This window comes from Sminthopsis crassicaudata, chromosome 2 (assembly GCF_048593235.1).
Source record: "Sminthopsis crassicaudata isolate SCR6 chromosome 2, ASM4859323v1, whole genome shotgun sequence".
Taxonomy (NCBI): domain Eukaryota; kingdom Metazoa; phylum Chordata; class Mammalia; order Dasyuromorphia; family Dasyuridae; genus Sminthopsis; species Sminthopsis crassicaudata.
This window is the reverse complement of record NC_133618.1, coordinates 661,291,428-661,310,745: the sequence shown is the minus strand read 5'-3', so window position 1 is coordinate 661,310,745 and position 19,318 is coordinate 661,291,428. Positions and strand designations below refer to the sequence as shown.

The window sequence follows — 19,318 nt, the reverse complement described above, 5'->3', positions numbered from 1 at the left end:
CACAGCATCTCATTGGCAAGTTATTCGGATGTTTATTCATAAAGTCGGCTATTTTTCCCCATAGTTGGATAGGACATTAGAGATCCCCTAATCCAGTCTCCATATTTTATAGCTAGAAACTAGCACTTTATACAGAGCTAACAAAAAACCAGAGAGATCCAGTGTTTGTTTCATGGTTCTTTCCATGGTTCCAGGAACTTTCCTAATCTCTAACATCCCTTTAGCCTCTGTTATCCTCCTTAGTTTACAGATGGGGAAACTGAGACTGAGAAGCTCACAACATTTTAGAATTCTAGAGTTAGAAAGGATCTCAGACCCTCTAGCCCAACTAGAAGAGAAATCCCCTCTACAGAGTCCCTTCCTTTGAAGGTCTCTAATGATGAGGAGCTGAGTGCCTCGTTTAGCAGTCCATTATCATTTTAGTGACTATTAGCTCTTAAAGAGTTTTTCATGTGCATCATGCTAAAATCTCTCTCTCTGTAGTTCCTGACTCTCCTTTCTAGGACCAAACAGGACAGTTTCAATCCTTGTTGCCTCATAGTCTTTCCAATACTTGAAGGTGACTATCAAGCCCCTCCTTCCCCCCACATCCCAATTCTTTCTTTTCCTCTCATGGCAGGGCCTCTGCTCCTCTCACTAGCTGGTCACACAGCTCTATACGTGTCCCAGTCTGTCCCTCTGAAAAGCGGCACCCAGAACTCAATGTGATTCCAAGTGTATCCTGGATATCACATCTCTCCATGAAATCTAACATCATCTTAGCTCCTTTTAGCCGCCATGTTGGCCACTATACTGTGAATCACATTGAGCTGATACCTCACTAAGCCCCCCAAATCTTTTCCCATAAACTCCCTTGTCCAGCCATGGCTTCGCTATATTGTACTTGGGTAGTTGATTTTTGTCACAGGACTTTATACATATCTATTAATCTCCTCTTTGTACTGGTCTACCCATCCACCCTATTGGGAACTTTTCAGAACCTGGCCCCATCATCCCTCTCTTCCAGATTTGGGACACCTGCAAATCTGATAATTGTGCCATCTATGATTCCATCTCCAACACTGATTTAAGAAAAATGTTAAATAATCAACAAGTAACTCAGCCAGACTCACACAGCAAGTTATTAGCAAGCCCTTCCTTTTCAATTGGATCTCAGCTCAATGGAGAGCCTTGGTGGTCCCCACCCAGCAGGAGGGAACTGGCACTATCCCCATCCCACCCCTTTGGTTGCCTTAGAACTCGGTTGTGCTTGTTGGAAGCAGGAGGGGCCTTCATTAAGGCAAAGAAAGCTGAAGCAGCCAAACCGAGGAGGAGCCCTGAGCTCCCACCTCAGATCCAAGGAATGGAAATGAGAGGCAAGCCTGTGCTGGGCCATAATTTGACTTGGCCCTGTGATTAGCCCCCAGGAGCCTGCCTCATTAAGTTCCATGTACTGAGGATGAGAGAGCAGCAAAGATTGAGCATCAAGAAAACTGAAACTAATGGGTCATTGGGGGACCGGGCTGGTCGGAAGAGAGGGGAGCACAAATCAGAGGGGAAAGATTATGGCCCAGAGACAATGTAACGTATTCGGTTTCTATATGCCTGGCATGAGCCTTACAAACAGCAGGTACTAAATAAATGCTTGCTAAATCAACTACAGAAATTTCCCTCAGACATGTATGTTTTGCTCATTCCCCCTCACACACACAACACTCACAGCTCTTGCCTTCATTCTGACCGTACCTTAGCTTAGAGAGCCCTCTGCCATTCCTGAGCCTCCATTTGTAAGATAAGGCACTTAGAATGGATGAAAACTAAGGTTCTTTCTACCTCTCATGGTCTGTGGTCCTAGAATTGTGCCACACAGCCCAACATTTCATCATATTCCAATAGTCAATAAGCATTTATTAAGTGCCTACTGTATGCCAGGCATCTCAGGTTCTGGGAATACAAATAAAATAGTAAAAAAGGTAATCCCTGTCCACAAGGTGCTTACTTTCCAATAAGGGAGAAAATGTTGTGTATGTATGTTTCTATGTATGTACATGTATGTGTATATGTGTGTGTATGTGTGCACTCATACATAAACCTAAAAGGAGGCTGGGAGACTAAGGAGAACCTCAGGACAGAGGGAGAATTAAAGGAAATTTAAATTTCTTAAAGAAAAATAAGGGATCCCCAAATTTAGAGATAAGGGAGTGTTCTAGACATGTCTTGTGTTATTCATTGTCCTTGACTATCTCAGAAGTTCCTGTATATTTTCTATATTATATATATGCATATATATGTATATATATTTTTCTTTTTGCTCCTCCATGATACTCAACATAGTATTGGTGTATTGGCCCAAAAGAAATTACCTCAGACTCCAGCATGTCTCAGTTTGAACTATGGATGTTTTATTTTCATTAATGAGAAGAAATTCACAGATGACACTGAGGATACAGTGTCATATATTCTAAATCTGAAAAAAAATCACCTATTTTAGTCATCCCATTTTACAGATGAGGAAACTGAGACCCAGGCAAGTAAAATGATTTGCCCAAGTTCACATAGATGGGAGTAAAGTGGGAGAGCCAAGGTTCTGTTTTAAGTCACAGGATTACAGATTTTAGAGTTGGAAGGGATTTCTGAAGCCACCGGATCCAAACTTCTCATTTAACTTATGAGGAAACTGAATTTCAGGTAATAGAACTGACTTGGCCAGGTTCATACAACTGAAAAAATGTCTGAGCCAGGAGAATAACAGGGAAGTTTGCTGGGGGATGGGTTTGAGGGAAAAGATGTCATAAGGCAATCTATGATGTTGTCCACAATATCTCAATCCACCAATGCTTACTTGACATCCCTTCCTGTGTATCTCAGTCTGCCCCAACTAAAATGGGTTTCCCCATGAAAACACGAGAGGAAAGGCTCTTACTAATCACAGTCCCAAATGACAGAACCCTTGTGGATGGTTCCTGACATAGCCCTGAGGTCATCTGGGAGTTAGGAAACTGTGAAAAGGGAGACAATTGACCCAATGCTTGGGTCTTGGTTAGGTTATAACTTCTCTGAGTGGTTGAGGTAAATTTCAGAAAGGGAAGAGTTTGAAACTTTCAGTGTTGAAGGGGTAACGTGTGAGGGGGTGGCCGAGGGTGAAAGATAAAAGTAGGTATGACTGTGTTGGAGACAAGCCTTATCCTAAGCTATCGTGGGGTGGCAGGGGTGCTTGACCCGTCCTCTCCCTCTTCAGTTGGTTGCTCACACACCACTCAGGGGCAATTTACAGCCCCTTGGGTTCAAATCTTGAGTCCACTGTCTCAGATAAACCTAAGCATTCCATTAGGAAATTTGCAATGATTGGGAGTAAAGATAGTCTAGAGATTGCCAGCTGAGGTTTCTGAGCAAGGTCAAATCATGCAAATACAATTTCTGGGGAGGTCGTTGCGCATTTGTGTGTATTTATGGTATTCCAACGATTAGCCTCGCTTTGGAGATGTCCCAGTGGGGTGGTCCATCTGTGCCAGTGCTGGACACAGCCCCAGAGACTATACATCGGCCCAGGGGATGGGGATATAAGCACAAGATTGGATGCAGTCTCAAGAACTGTCTCACTGAATCACTTCCCCATCTCAAGAGCATGTCAGTGCCTGGGTCCCAAGAAATGAACTAAGGAGGCTGGATTTCAATTCAGTGAAGACCGTAGGACCCATCAAGAGGAATGATGATCCCACAATCTCTGGAAGTATCTCATCCCACTTTTAAATAGACAGTTACTCTGACTTAATTTTTCCTTACATCAAACTATATGTCCAACCTCAGTATGTGTGTGTGTGTATATCTATATCTATATCTATGTAGATATAGATATAGATATACACACACACACACACACACACACACACACACACACACACACACACACATATATATATATATATATAAAGCTTCTACCATGTACAAGGCACAGTTCTAGGCACTAGGGAGAAAAAAATTTAAAGACAACAATCCTTGCCTTCAATGACATTAGTTCTTTTTCTGTCTTCTGGGGCCAAGCAAATCGAGTCTAATGCCCTTTTCCAGGAGAGCCTTTCAGGTTTCTGAGGACATCTCCCCTACCTCATCCCCAATTTCCTCTTTTTCCATATTAAATATACCCCGTATACCTTCAAGCACTGACATTTGGCTCCCAGTCTTTACATCATCATGGTCACTGTCTCCATAACACAATCTATGTTCTAGCTGAGACCCATAACATTTCAGGGCCGCATCAATAAAATCTCTGGCCATTCAAAAGAGACCAACCTAAGGATCACACAGTTGAATGGGTAGTCTATTGAGTTAGACCAGGGGTTCTCAAACTACGGCCTGAGGGCCAGATGCAGAGGGTGAGGACATTTATGGGGTCTGCCGGATTATGGCAAATGGGCTGAGGGGTGGAGACAGAGTGTGAGTTTTTGTTTTTACTATAGTCCGGTCCTCCCACAGTCTGAGGGACCATGAACTGGCCCCCTATTTAAAACGTTTGAGGACCACTGAGTTAGACCATCAATAGAGATTCTATTAGACAATTAGGAAGATCTAGAAAAAAATAAGAAAATAAGAGGGACTGAATTTTGGGAATTGTGCAAAAACTTCAACAATCCCACACTTCTTCTTAACATAAAATACTCCTTAGCACTGATATCTTCCGGAGGTTGCCATCTGATTATAAAATATAATATACATTTGAAGAATGAGAATTGTTTGTGACCACCCCTCCCACAAAGGACAAGGGAAAGACTCATGATGGGTCTGAATGGGTTACTCCATAATATTAATAATTGCTTGTGGGCAAGAAGAGACATAAAACACATTATCAAAGAAATGTATGGTTGGAAAAGGAGTAAAGAGGACATAGAGTGGACAAAGCAAATGACAGTGCCCATGGAATGTTAGAAGATCAACCAGAAGGCTTCCTCTTCATTGAAAGGCTCTTTTATGGAAGACTTATGGAAGGCATCAACATGAATCATTCAGGATAAGAAGGAACCAATAGTTTGTGATCCTCATTGGCTGATGGAGAGCCCACATCAGTGAAAACACAATTCTATCAAAGTATTGATAGACTTTTTTCTATTTAGTATAGAATTTGGACAACTGGATCTTCTATGGCTCTTCAATTTTGTAGGATCAAAGATTTAGTTAGATCATATTTTATAGATGGGGAAACTGAGGCCCACTGAAGTAGGTGGTCCCTGGGGTAGTAAGTGACAGAACTGGGATTAGAACTCAGCTTCTCTTCTGTATGTTTTCAACCAGAATTTACACTTCGCTGGAATTACTCTTAAGAAACTCTTGCTGCTTCAGTTCCATGATATATGACACCATAGTAGGACTTTTGTGGAATTCAGGAACTCTGGCAGGAAGGACAATGAAGCTGACATCAAGATCTTATCACTAAGTGGCAATATTTATATCGCTCTTTGATCAGAAAGCCAAGAGACTTGATGCTCTTCTCGAGCCCTCCTCATTGCTGAGTCCTATCTAGGTGCCAGCAGAATGCTTCCTCTGGCCTGTGTCTGCAGGGCCATCCTTCCCCTTCATGGAACTCTCCATCTGCCCTGGACCAGCGCCAGTTCGGGCCTCAGAGGGACTCCAGCTCTGCTGTCACTGGGCAGCATCCTTGTTGTAGCAACAGCTCCAGAGAATCAACTACTGAGAGTCCCAACAACTGAAGGAAAGCATGTTCACCTCCGATCCCCCTCCAGCATCTCGGGCTGAACCTGACCCAGCTGAGAGCCCCCCTCTTTCTCTCACCCCCACAGTAAGTCTGATCCTCCTGGCTATGGGTTTTAGTTCAGGGACTGTTGTGGGGAAACCCTAAGGGACAGAAACTGGGGAGAGGTGGATGTTGATTCATTCCAGGGCAGGTGTGTTGGGACAGTGTTACCTGGAGACAAGAATGAGGCATTTCAGAGCTGGGGAAGGTGTCCTCTGGGGTGGAAGGAAGGTATGAGCCTAGCACCAGAGTCAGCATATTACAGGGAGAGCCAGGCAGATGTGGACCAGGTCATGAGTCCAATGACCACAGCAAATGGCCTACTACTACCGGCCGCCATCATCTATTGTAGGTATTGGATCAGACTGGAGGGATGCAAGCAGGGGCTCTGGGGGTTATAAAATGTTCTGGAGGATGGTAAACACTTTGGACCTTGGAGGGAAAAGGGGGATGGAGGCCATCCGTCCTGACCTCAGATGGTCTCTGGAAAATTCCTCATGACCCAAGAGGTCTCATGGGGGAGAGAGAGAGAGGTGACACTTGGTGACTGTAGGATTGTAGTAGCTCCCTGAAAGGGTCAGCTCACTGTAGGACTGATTATTTCCCCTCCCCTTTTTCCTTGGTCTACCTTGATTTTCCCATCCAGAAGTGGTTGGAAGAATGTTTCATCCAGCTCCCAGCCCAGAAGGATCCCCATATTTAAGGGTGTCTGGAGCTGACGCAGCCAAGGAAAGAGGTTGAGGAACTCTGTGTGTGATGAGTCTGGGGAGACTTCCTAGAAGATGAGAGTTCAAATCAAGCTTTGAAGAGTTGGGGTTTGGGGATTTGGGTTTTTGTTGTTGTTGCTGTTTAATGGAGGGGAGACCTGGTTCAGATAAAGCGAAACAAGATGGAAAAGGAGCAAGGAGCTTAATCACTCAGAGAGTGAGAGCCTCTGAGGCACACAAGAGGAACCAAGTTGTGCAGGGGAGGGATTTGGAAGCTGACTGTGTTGATATGGGGAGTCTCTAAACAAGGGAGTAAGCTGGGGATGCTAGGACCTGGACAAGACTTGGGGACAATGGCCCCTGGCTCCACCTTGTGCTCCATCTCAGTGTCTCTGAAGTCACGAGCTACCCAGCCTGGCACAGTGAAAAGATTCTGGGGATTACAAATCATTCAACATGGATGGGACTCCATTTCCACACTGGTTGTTGATCTGCCCACCTTTCTGGAGCAACTCACTTCTCTGGGGCAAGCAGTGAGAGAAAGCACAGCCATGGCCTGGGAGCCCACCCCTTGGTTAGGAGGATGGGCCAAAGGCAAATGGTGAGATGTATTCAGGGGGATGGAAACATCTAGCTGCTTTGAGAACTCTCCTCAGTGCTGGAGATCCTCAAGGAGAGGCTGAATTGGCCACATTAGGAATTTTTTAGAAGGAATATTTTTTCTAGGGAAGATGAGAATAAATGACCTCAGGGGTCTGTCCTGCAGCTGAGCTTAAGTCAATGACCCAGCACCTTGTGTTCTAAAGGCTGAATGCAGACATTCCACTTATGGACAGAATTGTAGGAAGGTATTAATAGATGAAGAAGGATGTCCTTTCCCCTTCCCCTATTTTATGAGGCAGTACCATTTCTCCTGAGCCTAAAATTGTCACTAAAAGCTGGTGAATAAAGGGCAAAAGTAGAGCTCACTTTGGGGTATGGTAATCAGGGATGGCTTTTCAGAGGAGGAAATCCTTGAGACAGAACTGAGCCTTGAAGGATAAGCAACATTAAGCGAGAAATAGGGGGGAAAAGAGGGTTCCTGAATGGATCCTCAGTTCTAGATTTCAAATCCCTTCATTTTACTGATGAGAAAGCTTGAGGACAACTGAGGATTAATGTGTGAGAGGTAATGTGGAAGGATGGAAAGAACAGTGGAGTTAGTGAGATGTGGGTTTCGGTCTTAACTTGTAAACAACATATTGTAGGATTCTGGCTTTTAATCCAGTCTGTTAACTGCTTCTTTTTTATGGGAGAGTTCACATTCACATTCAAAATTAAAATTATTAACTCTATATTTCCCACCATCCTATTTTTCCCAAGTTTCCCAAGTTTCTCTCTCCTTTCCCCTTTTCTCTCCTTCCTAGTGTTTTGCTTCCAACACCTCCCTCAATCAGTCCTCCTTTTTTTCAGGCTCTCCCTCCTTTCTTATTTCTTTCCCTTTTTACTTCTGTTCTCCCTTCTATTAGCCTCTCCCTTTCCTTTCCCTTCCTACTTCCCTATAGGGTGAGACTAATTTCTATATGAAATTAATTATGTATGATATTTTCTCTTTGAGCCAAAGCCAGTGAAATTAAGATTCAAACAATGCTTATCTCCCTCCCTTCTTTCTCTCAACTGTAATAGGGGTTCTTTTTTGCCTCTTCATGTGTTGTAATTTATCCCATTTTACCTTCCCTTTCCTCTTTTTCCAGGACAATCCTTTTTTCACTCCTAGTTTCCTTTTATATATCCTCACATTAAAGTCAACTTATACCTCCATCCTTTCAAATATACACCTAACAAAGATACAGTTCTCAAGAGTTATACGTGTCATCTTCCTATGTAGAAATGTAAATATTTTAACCTTTAAAAAACAAAGTGTTTTTCCTTCTCTTTTTACCTTCTTATGCTTCTTTTGAGTTCTGTATTTGAAAATCCAAGTTTGTTCTTCTCATCAAAAATAATTGAAAATCCCCTATTTCATTGAATATTTTTTCTCCTGAAAGATAATGCTTAGCTTTGCTGGGTAGTTGATTCCTGGCTGCAATCCAAGCTCCTTTGCCCTTTGCAATATTGTATTCTGGACCCTTTGATCCTTTAAAGTGGAAGCTGCTAGTTCCTGGGTAATCCTAATTGTGGTTCCTTAATATTTGGATTGTTTCTTTCTGGCTGCTTACAGCCTTAATCTGAAAATTCTGGACTTTGGTACAATATTCCTTAGAGTTTTTATTTTGGGATCTCGTTCAGGAGGTGATCAGTAGATTCTTTCAATGATTATTTTACTTAATGGTTTTATACCATCAGGGCAATTTTCCTTGATGATTTCTTGAAAGATGTTGTTCAGGATCTTTTTTTTTTTCACCATGATTTTCAGGTAGTCTAATAATTCTTTGATTTTCTTTCCTGGATGTATTTTCCAAGTCAGTTTTTTTTCTAATGAGGTATTTTATATTTTCTTCTATTTTTTGGTTTTGTTTGACTGATTTTTCATGTTTCATTGAGTCATTCACTTCCATTTGTCCAATTATAATTTTTAGTGAAATCTTTTCTTCAGTTAGCTTTTTGACTTCTTTTGCATTTAGCCAATTGTACTTTTAAAGGAGGTGTTTTGTTCTTTGGACGTTTTTTTCCATTTCATTAATTCTATTTTTTAAGGAGTTGTTCTCTTTTTCCATTTCATTAATTCTATTTTTCAAGGAGTTGTTTTCTTTTTCCATTTTGCCAAATATGTTTTTAAGGAGTTGTTTTCTTCAATTAATTTCTATGTTTCTTTTTCTAAATTCCAACAAAGCTCTCATTTCCTTTCTGCATTTTTCTTCTAACTTCCTTTTAAGATCCCTTTTTGAATTCTTGAATTTTGAGTTGAAGACAACTACATATCCCCCTTTGAGGCTTAATCTGGAGGCTTTTGCCTTTAATGTCCTCAGGATTTGAGGTCTGTTCTTCCCTGTCTCCATAATAGCTATCTATGGTCAGAACTCTTTTTGCTTTTTTGCTTACTTTTAAAGGTTGATGTCTGTTTCTAGGGCACAGGGGAGAATGTCTTGAGCTTCCTCTATAAGATGACAGGGCTTCATTATACTGGGCCAGTCCTACAGTTCTAGTTAAGGCCTGCCTGTTATGCTGGGGTTCAGAGGCTCACTATTTGACTTATGTACTTGCATTGGAGGTCTCACAGCTAGTCTGATGATTCACTGGCCTTTGAACCAGGATAGAGTAGCTAGTGCTACTGTGTTTTGGCTAAGAGTCTCTCATTAGATTCCCAGTGCAAGGCCTCTCTACCCTGGCCTCCCTGTGCTGTGTCAGGCTTAATTTTGATGTTGGTTAGTATGTATACCTTTAGGGCATATTCACCTGTATGAGCCTCTGTTCCTCTTATTTGCAAAATGGGGATGCTGATGATTTTGTTTATTTTTCTGGACCAATGAGCTTTAGAAACTATTTCCTCCCCCTCGCCTCATCCTCCATTTACCATTAAAACTATAAAAGCAAATTTACAAAAGCACATTTAAGCGAAGTAGGTGGACTTTAAAAGGGGAAGAGAAAATGCATTAGAATTACCTTTTGGGGGATTGCTTTTTCTTTACTGAATAGAGCTGAACAAAGACCCTGCAATCTCTTACTTACTAAAAGCTGGCAGAGTCGCCTCAATGCCTATTGTTCCCCATCCTGTTCCCACCCCCTCACGATAGCAATTTAATTCAAAGCTTCTATTTGCATGTATTTGCATGTTGTTATAAGAATAATTAAGATCCTGCCATTAAGTCAAACTAGACATAGGTTGCTGGTTAGGTGCAAGAAGTCCCAAGATTCTAGGTGCTAGGCCCAGGGAGGATCAGTCTGCACAAAATTAAAGGGGGCAGAGATAGAATCAGGCAGACAAAGGCACTCCAAGTTACTATTTTAAAAACTATGTATGTCCCCTCCCCACAGCCTTCAAAACATGGGATCTACAGGGAAGCCTAGAGCCCCTCTGATCAGTCATCCCACCACTCTACCCATCCCTGTCATTTTATTCATGTGGAAACAGAGACCCAGAAAAAGGAAAATGAGGGTCACTCAGCTGGTTGATGATAGGATCAAAATTAGAAAACATATTTCCTCTCTTCCCAGATTATTATGCTTTATACTATCTCAAAATCAAATTGAAACTCCTCAGCCCAGCATTCAAGACCCCAGCTCAAACTCTCATCCTCCCCAAAGGGCTTCTCCACATCTGTGTTCTTACCTGATCCCCTGAGTCTCACTATCCTCACTGTCCCTGTCTCCTGCACCCTTCAAGATCTTTTTCTCCCTAGGCCATGCCTCCGGGAAGCTTCTGCCTACCCTGAAAACTGATATACACGGAGCTCACCCTCCTCTGGTTTCCAGTCAGAATCTCACTCCTGATATTTTAGGTCTTTCCTATCTCCCCATTAGGATCTAGAGATCCTTAGATCATTGGCATCTTCTTCCTCCTCCTCCCAGATTCCATCCTGGCTTGGGCTTACAGCAGGTATTTAACAAATAAGGGGTCCCTTGATTAAAGAATCAGGAAAAGGAGATGGGTTGCTTTGAAAAAATGAGTGTTCACTCTAAAATCTGAACTTCTGCAAATGAGAATTTAAGTGATTTATCAAGGGTCATGTGACCTATATTGTCATTCATATATATATATGTTCTCCTCATAAGATTATGTCATCAGGAAGGCAATGCTATGACTTGTAGGTGAATTGTATTTAAATTTGGGATGGCAAGATCACCTACCTCACTTTCCCCACAGAGCCATCTGAATTCAGTGGCCAGGTATAGATCAGGACAACAGGAAGTGGCTCTAGATTCAGAGAATGACTTTGAACTTTTTTAAGGTGAGAGCTATAACAGGCCTCAGTCTGACTGAAGCAATGACTCATTCAGTGATTAAAGCTGGTAAGAATTGAGGCAAAGAATGGCCTGCTTCACTTAGTCAAAATAACAAAAAAAATCAATCTGGGAGTGGAAATCCCTCAGGGTTTCTGCCCAAAAATCGCTCTACATTCACTCTGAACCATCAGGACTCAAACAATGACCAAGTGAAACTTGGGCTGAGACCTTTTGTTGGTCAAGCAATGGAAGCCAGAGTGATTTGGGTTTAAGACAGGATCCTTAAGAAAGAAATCTAGCCCATTAACTCCAAAATATCATGCAAGGTTTGAGCAATCAAAATTTAAATTGCTTTGGGGAGTCTGTATGTCTATAGAGAAGAAGATTTGTGCATATGAAAAATGGTGCCTCATCCCAAAGGCCAAGGAAAAGAACTTCCCTGTGTCCTTCCTTCCCACCCCTCTCCATCTGAGATTGAGAGAAAGTAGCTAAGGTCATGATGAAGAGCAAACCCATGACCTTCATCCCCCTCCTGGGCTTTTCGGGTGAAGAAAGGCCCATTTGAGGTGACTCTCTCCTTGGATTTCACACTAGAGGGGAGCAGACATCCTTAAGTCTGGAGCTTCCCCAAACCACCAGTGGCAGCCTGGCAGATGACTTTTGGGAGTTGATCCTAGAGTCAGGAAAACTGAAATTTGAATACTGCTCATTTTGTGGCCAAGTCACTGCACTGAAAGAGGGAATTTCCCTAAACTAGTGAAATCATAGGTTGAATCCAAAAGGAAAAAATTCAAGCCCCCATGAGGGAAAATATGCCCCCTTGCTCCTTGTGGCCCTGGCCCTATTCACTACAATGGACAGCTCCCCTATGGGGCTGGCCACTCAGCTTCTTAGAGGAGATGAGACCAGCCCAACCTAAGGATGGATGATCCTTTGCTGATTCTTCCTGACCTTCCCAACATACCTCCACTTCGCCTCCTATAAAAAGGGTTCACCTGAGAACTCATAAGAGGTACTGGGAAAAGGGCAGAATGAGAGGGCAGGGGAGAGAGGTCTCACCCAGGCCACAACTTGGTGACCAGTGGCTTGATCGGGTTCCACAGCTGGAAGATTTCAGCCCACGTTGGTCACATCAGAAGGTTATACACAAGATCCAATCAAGTTCCCAGTTCTCCAAGGTGGGGTCCCGAGAATCGGTACATGATTTCTCCAGTGTGCCCCAAGAGAAGTTTCAACTATATAGCAGGTATGAAGGGTGTGGGAATGGGGGTGGGACAGTCAGAGGCAGGGCCCTTGGGAGCTCAGGGCCAGCATGGTCCATCCAGAACAGGTGGATCTTCAGCTCCTCTCACAAATAGAGATTGTTGGTGGGAGAGATCAAGCATGAATGGTCAAATATTTCCTCAAATCTAGACATGCTAATTTCAAGCTCTACTTTGGGCATTGGCAGCAGATTGTCGTAAGAAAAAAAATTTCGGATTTGAGGCCTGAGTTCAAATCCTAACTCTGCTGTTGACTTCTTATGTACCCTTAGAACATGTCACTCCTCTCTGGGTATGTGTCCTTCTCTGTAAAATAAACAGATTGGACTAGTAGACCTCTGGGGTCCTGAAGCATTGATAGTAATCAAGACTAGCAAGAGCACAGCAAAGCAGATCAGCAGGCCTGGCTTTGAATCCTGCCTCCATCAATTTCATAAAGTCACTTAGCTTCCCTGTGCCTCTGTTTCCTCATCTGTAAAATGAGAGGATGGGACTAAATTGTTTCTAACTTTAGATCCACAAAGTGGATGACCTGCTTTAAGGGCTAGAGATGGACACACAATTCCCAGAGCAATCAGATAACCAAAAACTACATCCTAGCCACTCTGTGCTGTCTCAGAGGCTGTATCAATTAATTAGATGTAAATAAATGGGTCGTGTCAAAGCGCATGGGATCTTAAGCTGTTGACACATTTCCCAAGCAATCTCGTTTGTGCCCTCATTCTGTTGCTTGGGACCTTCCTTGATTGAAAACACAAAGAAAGGGACTGTTAGTTATCACATGCTCCAAATTAGCGGGTCTGAACCAAGATACTCTGACCATATTTGTTTCTTTACTGCCAACAATCAATGAATCAAATGAGTACTCGGCAATCCTCTGCTCCTGTACTGAGAGCTCTAAGGGTACTAAGGGTACAGGAGAGAAAAATGAAGTTGGGGTGGGAGAAGGGAAGGAGAAAGAGGGAGAGTGGAAGGAGAGGAGAGGGGGGAGAGAGGGGGGATATGGAACATAGAGACAAAAAGACAAAGAGACATGGAGAGGGAGAGAGAAAGAGATGGAAGGAGAGAGAGAGAGAGAGAGAGAGAGAGAGAGAGAGAGAGAGAGAGAGAGAGAGAGAGAGAGAGAGAGAGCGCTACTACATTGTGATTCCCCTGGGGGAAGATGCTAAGTTGTAGGGTTAGTGATTGGTTGGTGTATATCAAGGAAGACTTCCTGGAGGAAATTAAAAGTTCATGCCTGTGCCAGGTGAGTGAGATGCTTGGGAAGTGGGAGTGGGAAAGGGGGGAACCTGGCTGGATAGAAGTAAATCAGCTCAGGGACAAAGTTCAAAGCTTCTTTTGAGAATTTGAGGGGCCACAGGAGACGTTCAAGAGGCCAGGTAGTTCTTAGCAGGGCGGAGGTCTTGACTTGGGGTTGGAGGAAGGACTGGGGGAGATCTAGGTGTGGGTGAACCCTGGCTGAGGAGCTGTTCATGGGAGCAGAGGGGGAGAGGAGTTCCCTTTGGGAAGCATCTCTTTCTCTCTCCAGAGTGGTCCAGACTTTCTGGTTCCTTCTTGTGACTGCCCACTTCTCATTCTCTGCAGTCTTTATTATTCGGAATCCACAGACAGCCGAGACCACCAGTATCAGGTGAGTAGCTCCTATATGGAGAGAACTGGCCCTACATCACCAATGGCTCCATTTCCTAAGTCTCCCCACCAGAGGCAGGTACCTCTTGTACTGGTCAGCCAGTGCCCCCTGACAGTTTGAGGATGCTTCGGGATGCCTCAAGTACTTAAGAGAGGGAAAATGGAGGCCCATGTGGCAAGCTGGACGTTTCCTCTAAAAGCCTAAGAGTGCTATGGAGAAGGGAAAGAAGGGAAAGCAGAAGTTCCGTGTGAAAGACAGGTAAGCCCAACTAGCAAACTGAGCTAAGTGATCCTCCAGTCAGGCAGCTATGTCAAAGCAGCAGAGTCTGGTAGAAAAGTATCCCAAGTCAAAAAACCTACCTCTTCCAGTTAATACTTGCAACCTTGGACAAATTATGTAACCTGTTTATTAAAGGTTGCTTTCCCAGAAACCCCACATCTCTCTCTTTGTCTCTTTGTCTCTGTGTGTCACCATCTGTCTGTCTCTGTCTCCTTCTGTGTCTCTGTGTGTCTCTCTGTCTCTCTTTCTCTCTCTCTCTCTCTCTCTCTCTCTCTCTCTCTCTCTCTCTCTCTCTCTCTCTCACACACACACACACACACACACACACACATACACACACACACACACACACACACACACACACACACACACACAGAGTCAGGCAACAGACAGCCATTAGAACTGCAATTTCCAGTAGTCATAGGACATGGATTCAAATTCTTCTTCTGCTAACTAACTGTGTGACATTAGGCAAATCACTTTCTCTCCCTTAGCCTCAGCAGCTCTTGCACAGAATGAGAACACTGGACTAGGTGGTCCCACCAGCTCCCGAGTTTTGCATGCCCTGTTTCTACAGAAAGAGGACTTGACGTTTGATGGAGGAGAAAATTCACCCATAAGTAGAAAAGGAAGCTTGGGGAACTTTTTCTTCCCATAGTCAATACTTAATACTTGTTGACTGAATGAGTAGCTGAATGACCAGCACCCACGTAGTTCGAAGCCTTTGTAGAATCTGAAGATCCTAGAATCTCAAGATCAGATCTTGCTTCTGCTGTTCAATGGTTCCCTCAGTGACAACATTGCCCCATGCCTCAGTGTTCCAGTCTCTTAAAAGGAGCAGCAATGCTTCCCTTCCAACTCTTAACATTCATTCCTCTCTAGATGGAAACAGTAGTTGGTGTTTTTTCCTAACAGCCCACCCAGACAGTGAGAGACAGGGCTTCTGACTGAAGGGGGTTAACAGCCCTATCCCTCTGGGTGTGAAAGTACATGTGTTTCTGCTTGTGAATGCCTCTGCATATGTGCTCACAAGATACCATCTGTCTTACCTTAAAGGTGCCCCCCGCCTTGTGGTTGGCCCCTCACTCTACTCCCCTCTATCACCCCATGCTGCTTTCCCAGCTTTATCAGTGAGGCTCCTTGTCCATACAATATTCTGCATTCACACATTACTCCAGCAATGGCTCATAACTGTTTGCTGAATACCTACTGTGTGCAAGTCACTACGCTAGGTGTTTTCAGGTCTTCAAAGGACATTCAAATTGGATCTAAGAGGTCTGGGTTCTAGCCTGAGGATGATTCTGGACCTCATTTTCCCCTTCTTTAAAGTAAGGGAGAGAAATTAGCCAAGGGAGCTTCTAAGAACCCTTACAGCTGGGATGTTGAATGACTCTATAATGTTCTTATTTTATTCCTTCTTTCCTTCAATCGTTCCCAAGCCCTTGGAGCTGGATTGAGCCAAGCAGGGACCAGCTTATTCCCTGTTTTCCAGATAAAGAAACTGTAGCTGGAGAAATCAAAGTGACCTGCCTAATGTCCCACAGAAAATTAATAGGGCCTCTCCCAGACCCCAAGTCTCTTCAAGTTTCTCTTGGAGGGATTGAAAAAATAAAGAAATTTAAAAAAAATAAATAGAATAAAGAAAGAAATTGTGCAAGAATGGATCCATGAATTACTGGTCCCTTCAAATTCAAGAGTGGAACTGAATTGATCCCATTTCTCTGGTCAATTCACTTTTTTTTCTAGACTACTACAAAGCAACAATAATTGCTTCTGTTTCAACTAAGATTTAGGGATTACATGATACTTTCTCTCCATTTAACAGATGAGGAAACTGGGGTACAGAGCAATTAAGCAACTTGTGTACACCTAATATCAGAACTAGAACTTATGAGCTCTGGGTCCAGACTCTCCACCCCCCCACTAAATTATGGCTACCTCTCACTAGAGATTAGATATTAGATATTAATTACCCATTTAAGAACATAGAGAAAAGTTGAGGAGGTTCTCTGGAATTATGAAATCCAATTTACTCATTTTGCAGATGAGGTCCAAAGGGGAATGGTTTATCCATGGCAGCACACAAGTGAGTGGCTAAGACTCAAGGCTGGTCCTTCTACTTTACATTGGTCAAGATTTTGGTCCTCAGGCTAGTGGAGGAGAGGAGGATGCTGAGAGAGCTCAGGCCCAAATGCACTTAGAATATCAAAATGTAGTTTAAGCAAAGCATTTAACTCACGCCTAAAAGATTTCAGCTACCTGGGCTCCCTCCACACCTTCCATCTTTCCTATGGTGCTTCAAGGTGCCCAGGGCCCACCTCCCTCCAGCTAAAAAATAGCTCTCATCAAGTAGTTCTCATCAAAAAAAGGTCAAAGCTTGAGGCAGGATCATTTGTGGGAGATGGCCTCCCTCTGCTGGCCAAAGCGAAAAGTGCAGATTCCTGGCTCCTCTCAGAAGGCTTGAGACTTACAGGTACCTGTTGGAACAGGTACCTGGAAAGGGAGGTCTCCTAAAGGGTCTCCATTAAATCTATCAGCTTGTAGAAAAACAGGGCTTCTATGGAAAGAATTCAGCTCCTCATCAACTTCAGGTCAAGGAATGAGACCATGTCCTGGTCAGCATGTCTGGGGATGGTAGTGAGGGACAAAAAGTGATTTGATGGGGATGATGACTAGAACACAAGTTAGGAAATGGGATGGGATGAGGTCCCATGGTGGGGAAGGGATGTGCTAAACTGTGGAGATCTCGAATGCCAATCAAGGAATTTTTAAGGCACCATGGTATCCTGAAAATGGCATTGGACCCAAGAGGTTTGTGTTTAATTCCTACCGTTAAGTGAACTTAATCTTTCTAAGTCTCATTTTTCTCATTTATATAATTCAGATTATACCTGTGACCCTCATCAAATGAAAATCCCATACCTAAAGTACTTTGAGACTCATGAGGTGCTCTCTAAATTCCAGCTGCTGTTACTTTTCTGTTACCTACCTCCAAGTATAGCATCATGGACAGAATGTTGCACTTGGAGGCAACTTGGAGGCAAGAAAATTTGAGTACGAATCCCACGGCAAATACTGGCTATGACTTCCTGGTCATATAACTTAACAATTTCCTCTTTGCAAAATGAGGATAAGAACATCACCCAAACCCCTGGTTATAGGGAGATCAAATGAGACAGCACTTTGTAATCCTTAACATCCTATAAAAATGTCAACTACCATAGCAAATCATAGCGATAGCTTAGTAAAAAAAAAAAAAAAAACCTGGCTTTAATTCCTAATTCTGGTGGTACAAGACTCTTCACTTTTCTGTATCTCCAGCAAATCCCTAGGATTTAGATAACTAAGTCATTAGTGGGTTGTAATGTGTGTCAGCAAAAGGAATGTCTCCCTTGAGAATACCTGGGGATGGCTACCTGGGGATGGCTAACTCACAAATCTTTGGGGTATTTGCATTCCTATTTCGCAGAGTTGCTGCAAGAATAGTGCTTTGTAAACCTTACTCTATTAAAAAAATTATGTATTTACTCATGAACATTAGGGAAGAGGGCTTCTTAAGAGATTTTTGAGCCAAGGGATGACCACGACCAAATTAATATACAAGGAATATTAGTCTGACAGTGGTGTGAAAAAAGAGGAAGGAATGGAGGAGGGAAGACTCATCAGGAGGTTAGAGTGTAAGCTCCTTGAAGGCAGGGACAGCTTTGCTTTCATTTTTGCATTGCTGGTGCCTCGAATAGCCAGCTTAAGAAAGGCTTGTTGTTTGATTAATTGATGGACGCCATTACAATGGTCCAAGTATATGGTAATGAATCCTTGTATTTTTGATGTTTTTTTTATCTTCGCATCGTGGTACCCAGCATAGCATAGTGCAAGCTTAATAAAGGCTTGTTGTTTCATTAATTGATGGAGGCTGTTGCAATGGTCAAAGTGTCTGGTAATGAGATCTTGAATTTTTTTATGGGAATGAGAAATGGAGGAGCAGAGTTGTAAATAGGCATGAGAAGTATTGTAGAAGTAGAATTTACTGTCTCATTTGACCAATAGGTGATGATCCTTTGACCAAAGCTCCCAAGTAGGTGCTTAGGAACATAAAAGATAGTCCTTACAATCCACAAGTAAAGTCACCTATAGCAAGCAAAGATAGCCAAGCTTTTCTTGAGATGACTATGAGACACCCAGGGAGATGAAGCTGAGTCTGACTAATCTTTCCAGACAGATTTAACTTTACCTCTCCCCATCGTGTCCTCTATGTTCCAACCAAAATGGCCCATTCCCTGCTGGCTGGAGCCCCTGCCTGTCTTTAATGAGGCTTTCCTGAAGCCTGGACTCAACTCTGCCCCATGGCATCCTCGAGTGCTGTTGCCTCCCGTGCCGCCTCCATTAGCCTTTTCCTTATCCTTCCGCAACCAGGGAGTAGGATTCTCCTGCCTTCCGCAGACTGCTTTTACTTTGCTTATATTTCATACTTATCTGTGCTGCATGGGGGAATGTAAGCTCCTTGAGGGCAGGGACTATTTGGATTTAATTTTTTTATACCCACTACCTAGCAGTAACTAGACATCACACAAGCCATTGACAAGGATGTGACATATATTAAACGTCATGGCTCAGAACATAGAGAATAAGACAAAACCAAACATGAGTGAATGAAGTTCTAAATTGCCCAACACGGTGAGTTTCATAGGAACTTAAAGATGCTCTGAGTTCAAATCCCAGCTCAGTTACTTACTGTGTGAAGTCGTGCCTCTGGGCCGGTGTTTTCTTCTGTATAAGATGGGTTTCAGTATCTATCCTTAGGTCCCTTCCAGATCTAAATCTATGATTTTATAATCCAGTGATTCTTTTTTTT

General features: G+C 43.1%; 1 protein-coding gene across 1 annotated transcript in view; it reads left to right on the top strand.

The window, feature by feature from the left end:
• Positions 1-19,318, top strand: part of CCDC33 (coiled-coil domain containing 33) — a 195,407-nt gene that overhangs the window by 149,853 nt on the left and 26,236 nt on the right. The window contains 2 exon segments of the mRNA XM_074297009.1: positions 12,399-12,541; positions 14,142-14,187. Of these exon segments, the coding sequence (XP_074153110.1) occupies positions 12,399-12,541; positions 14,142-14,187 (189 nt within the window).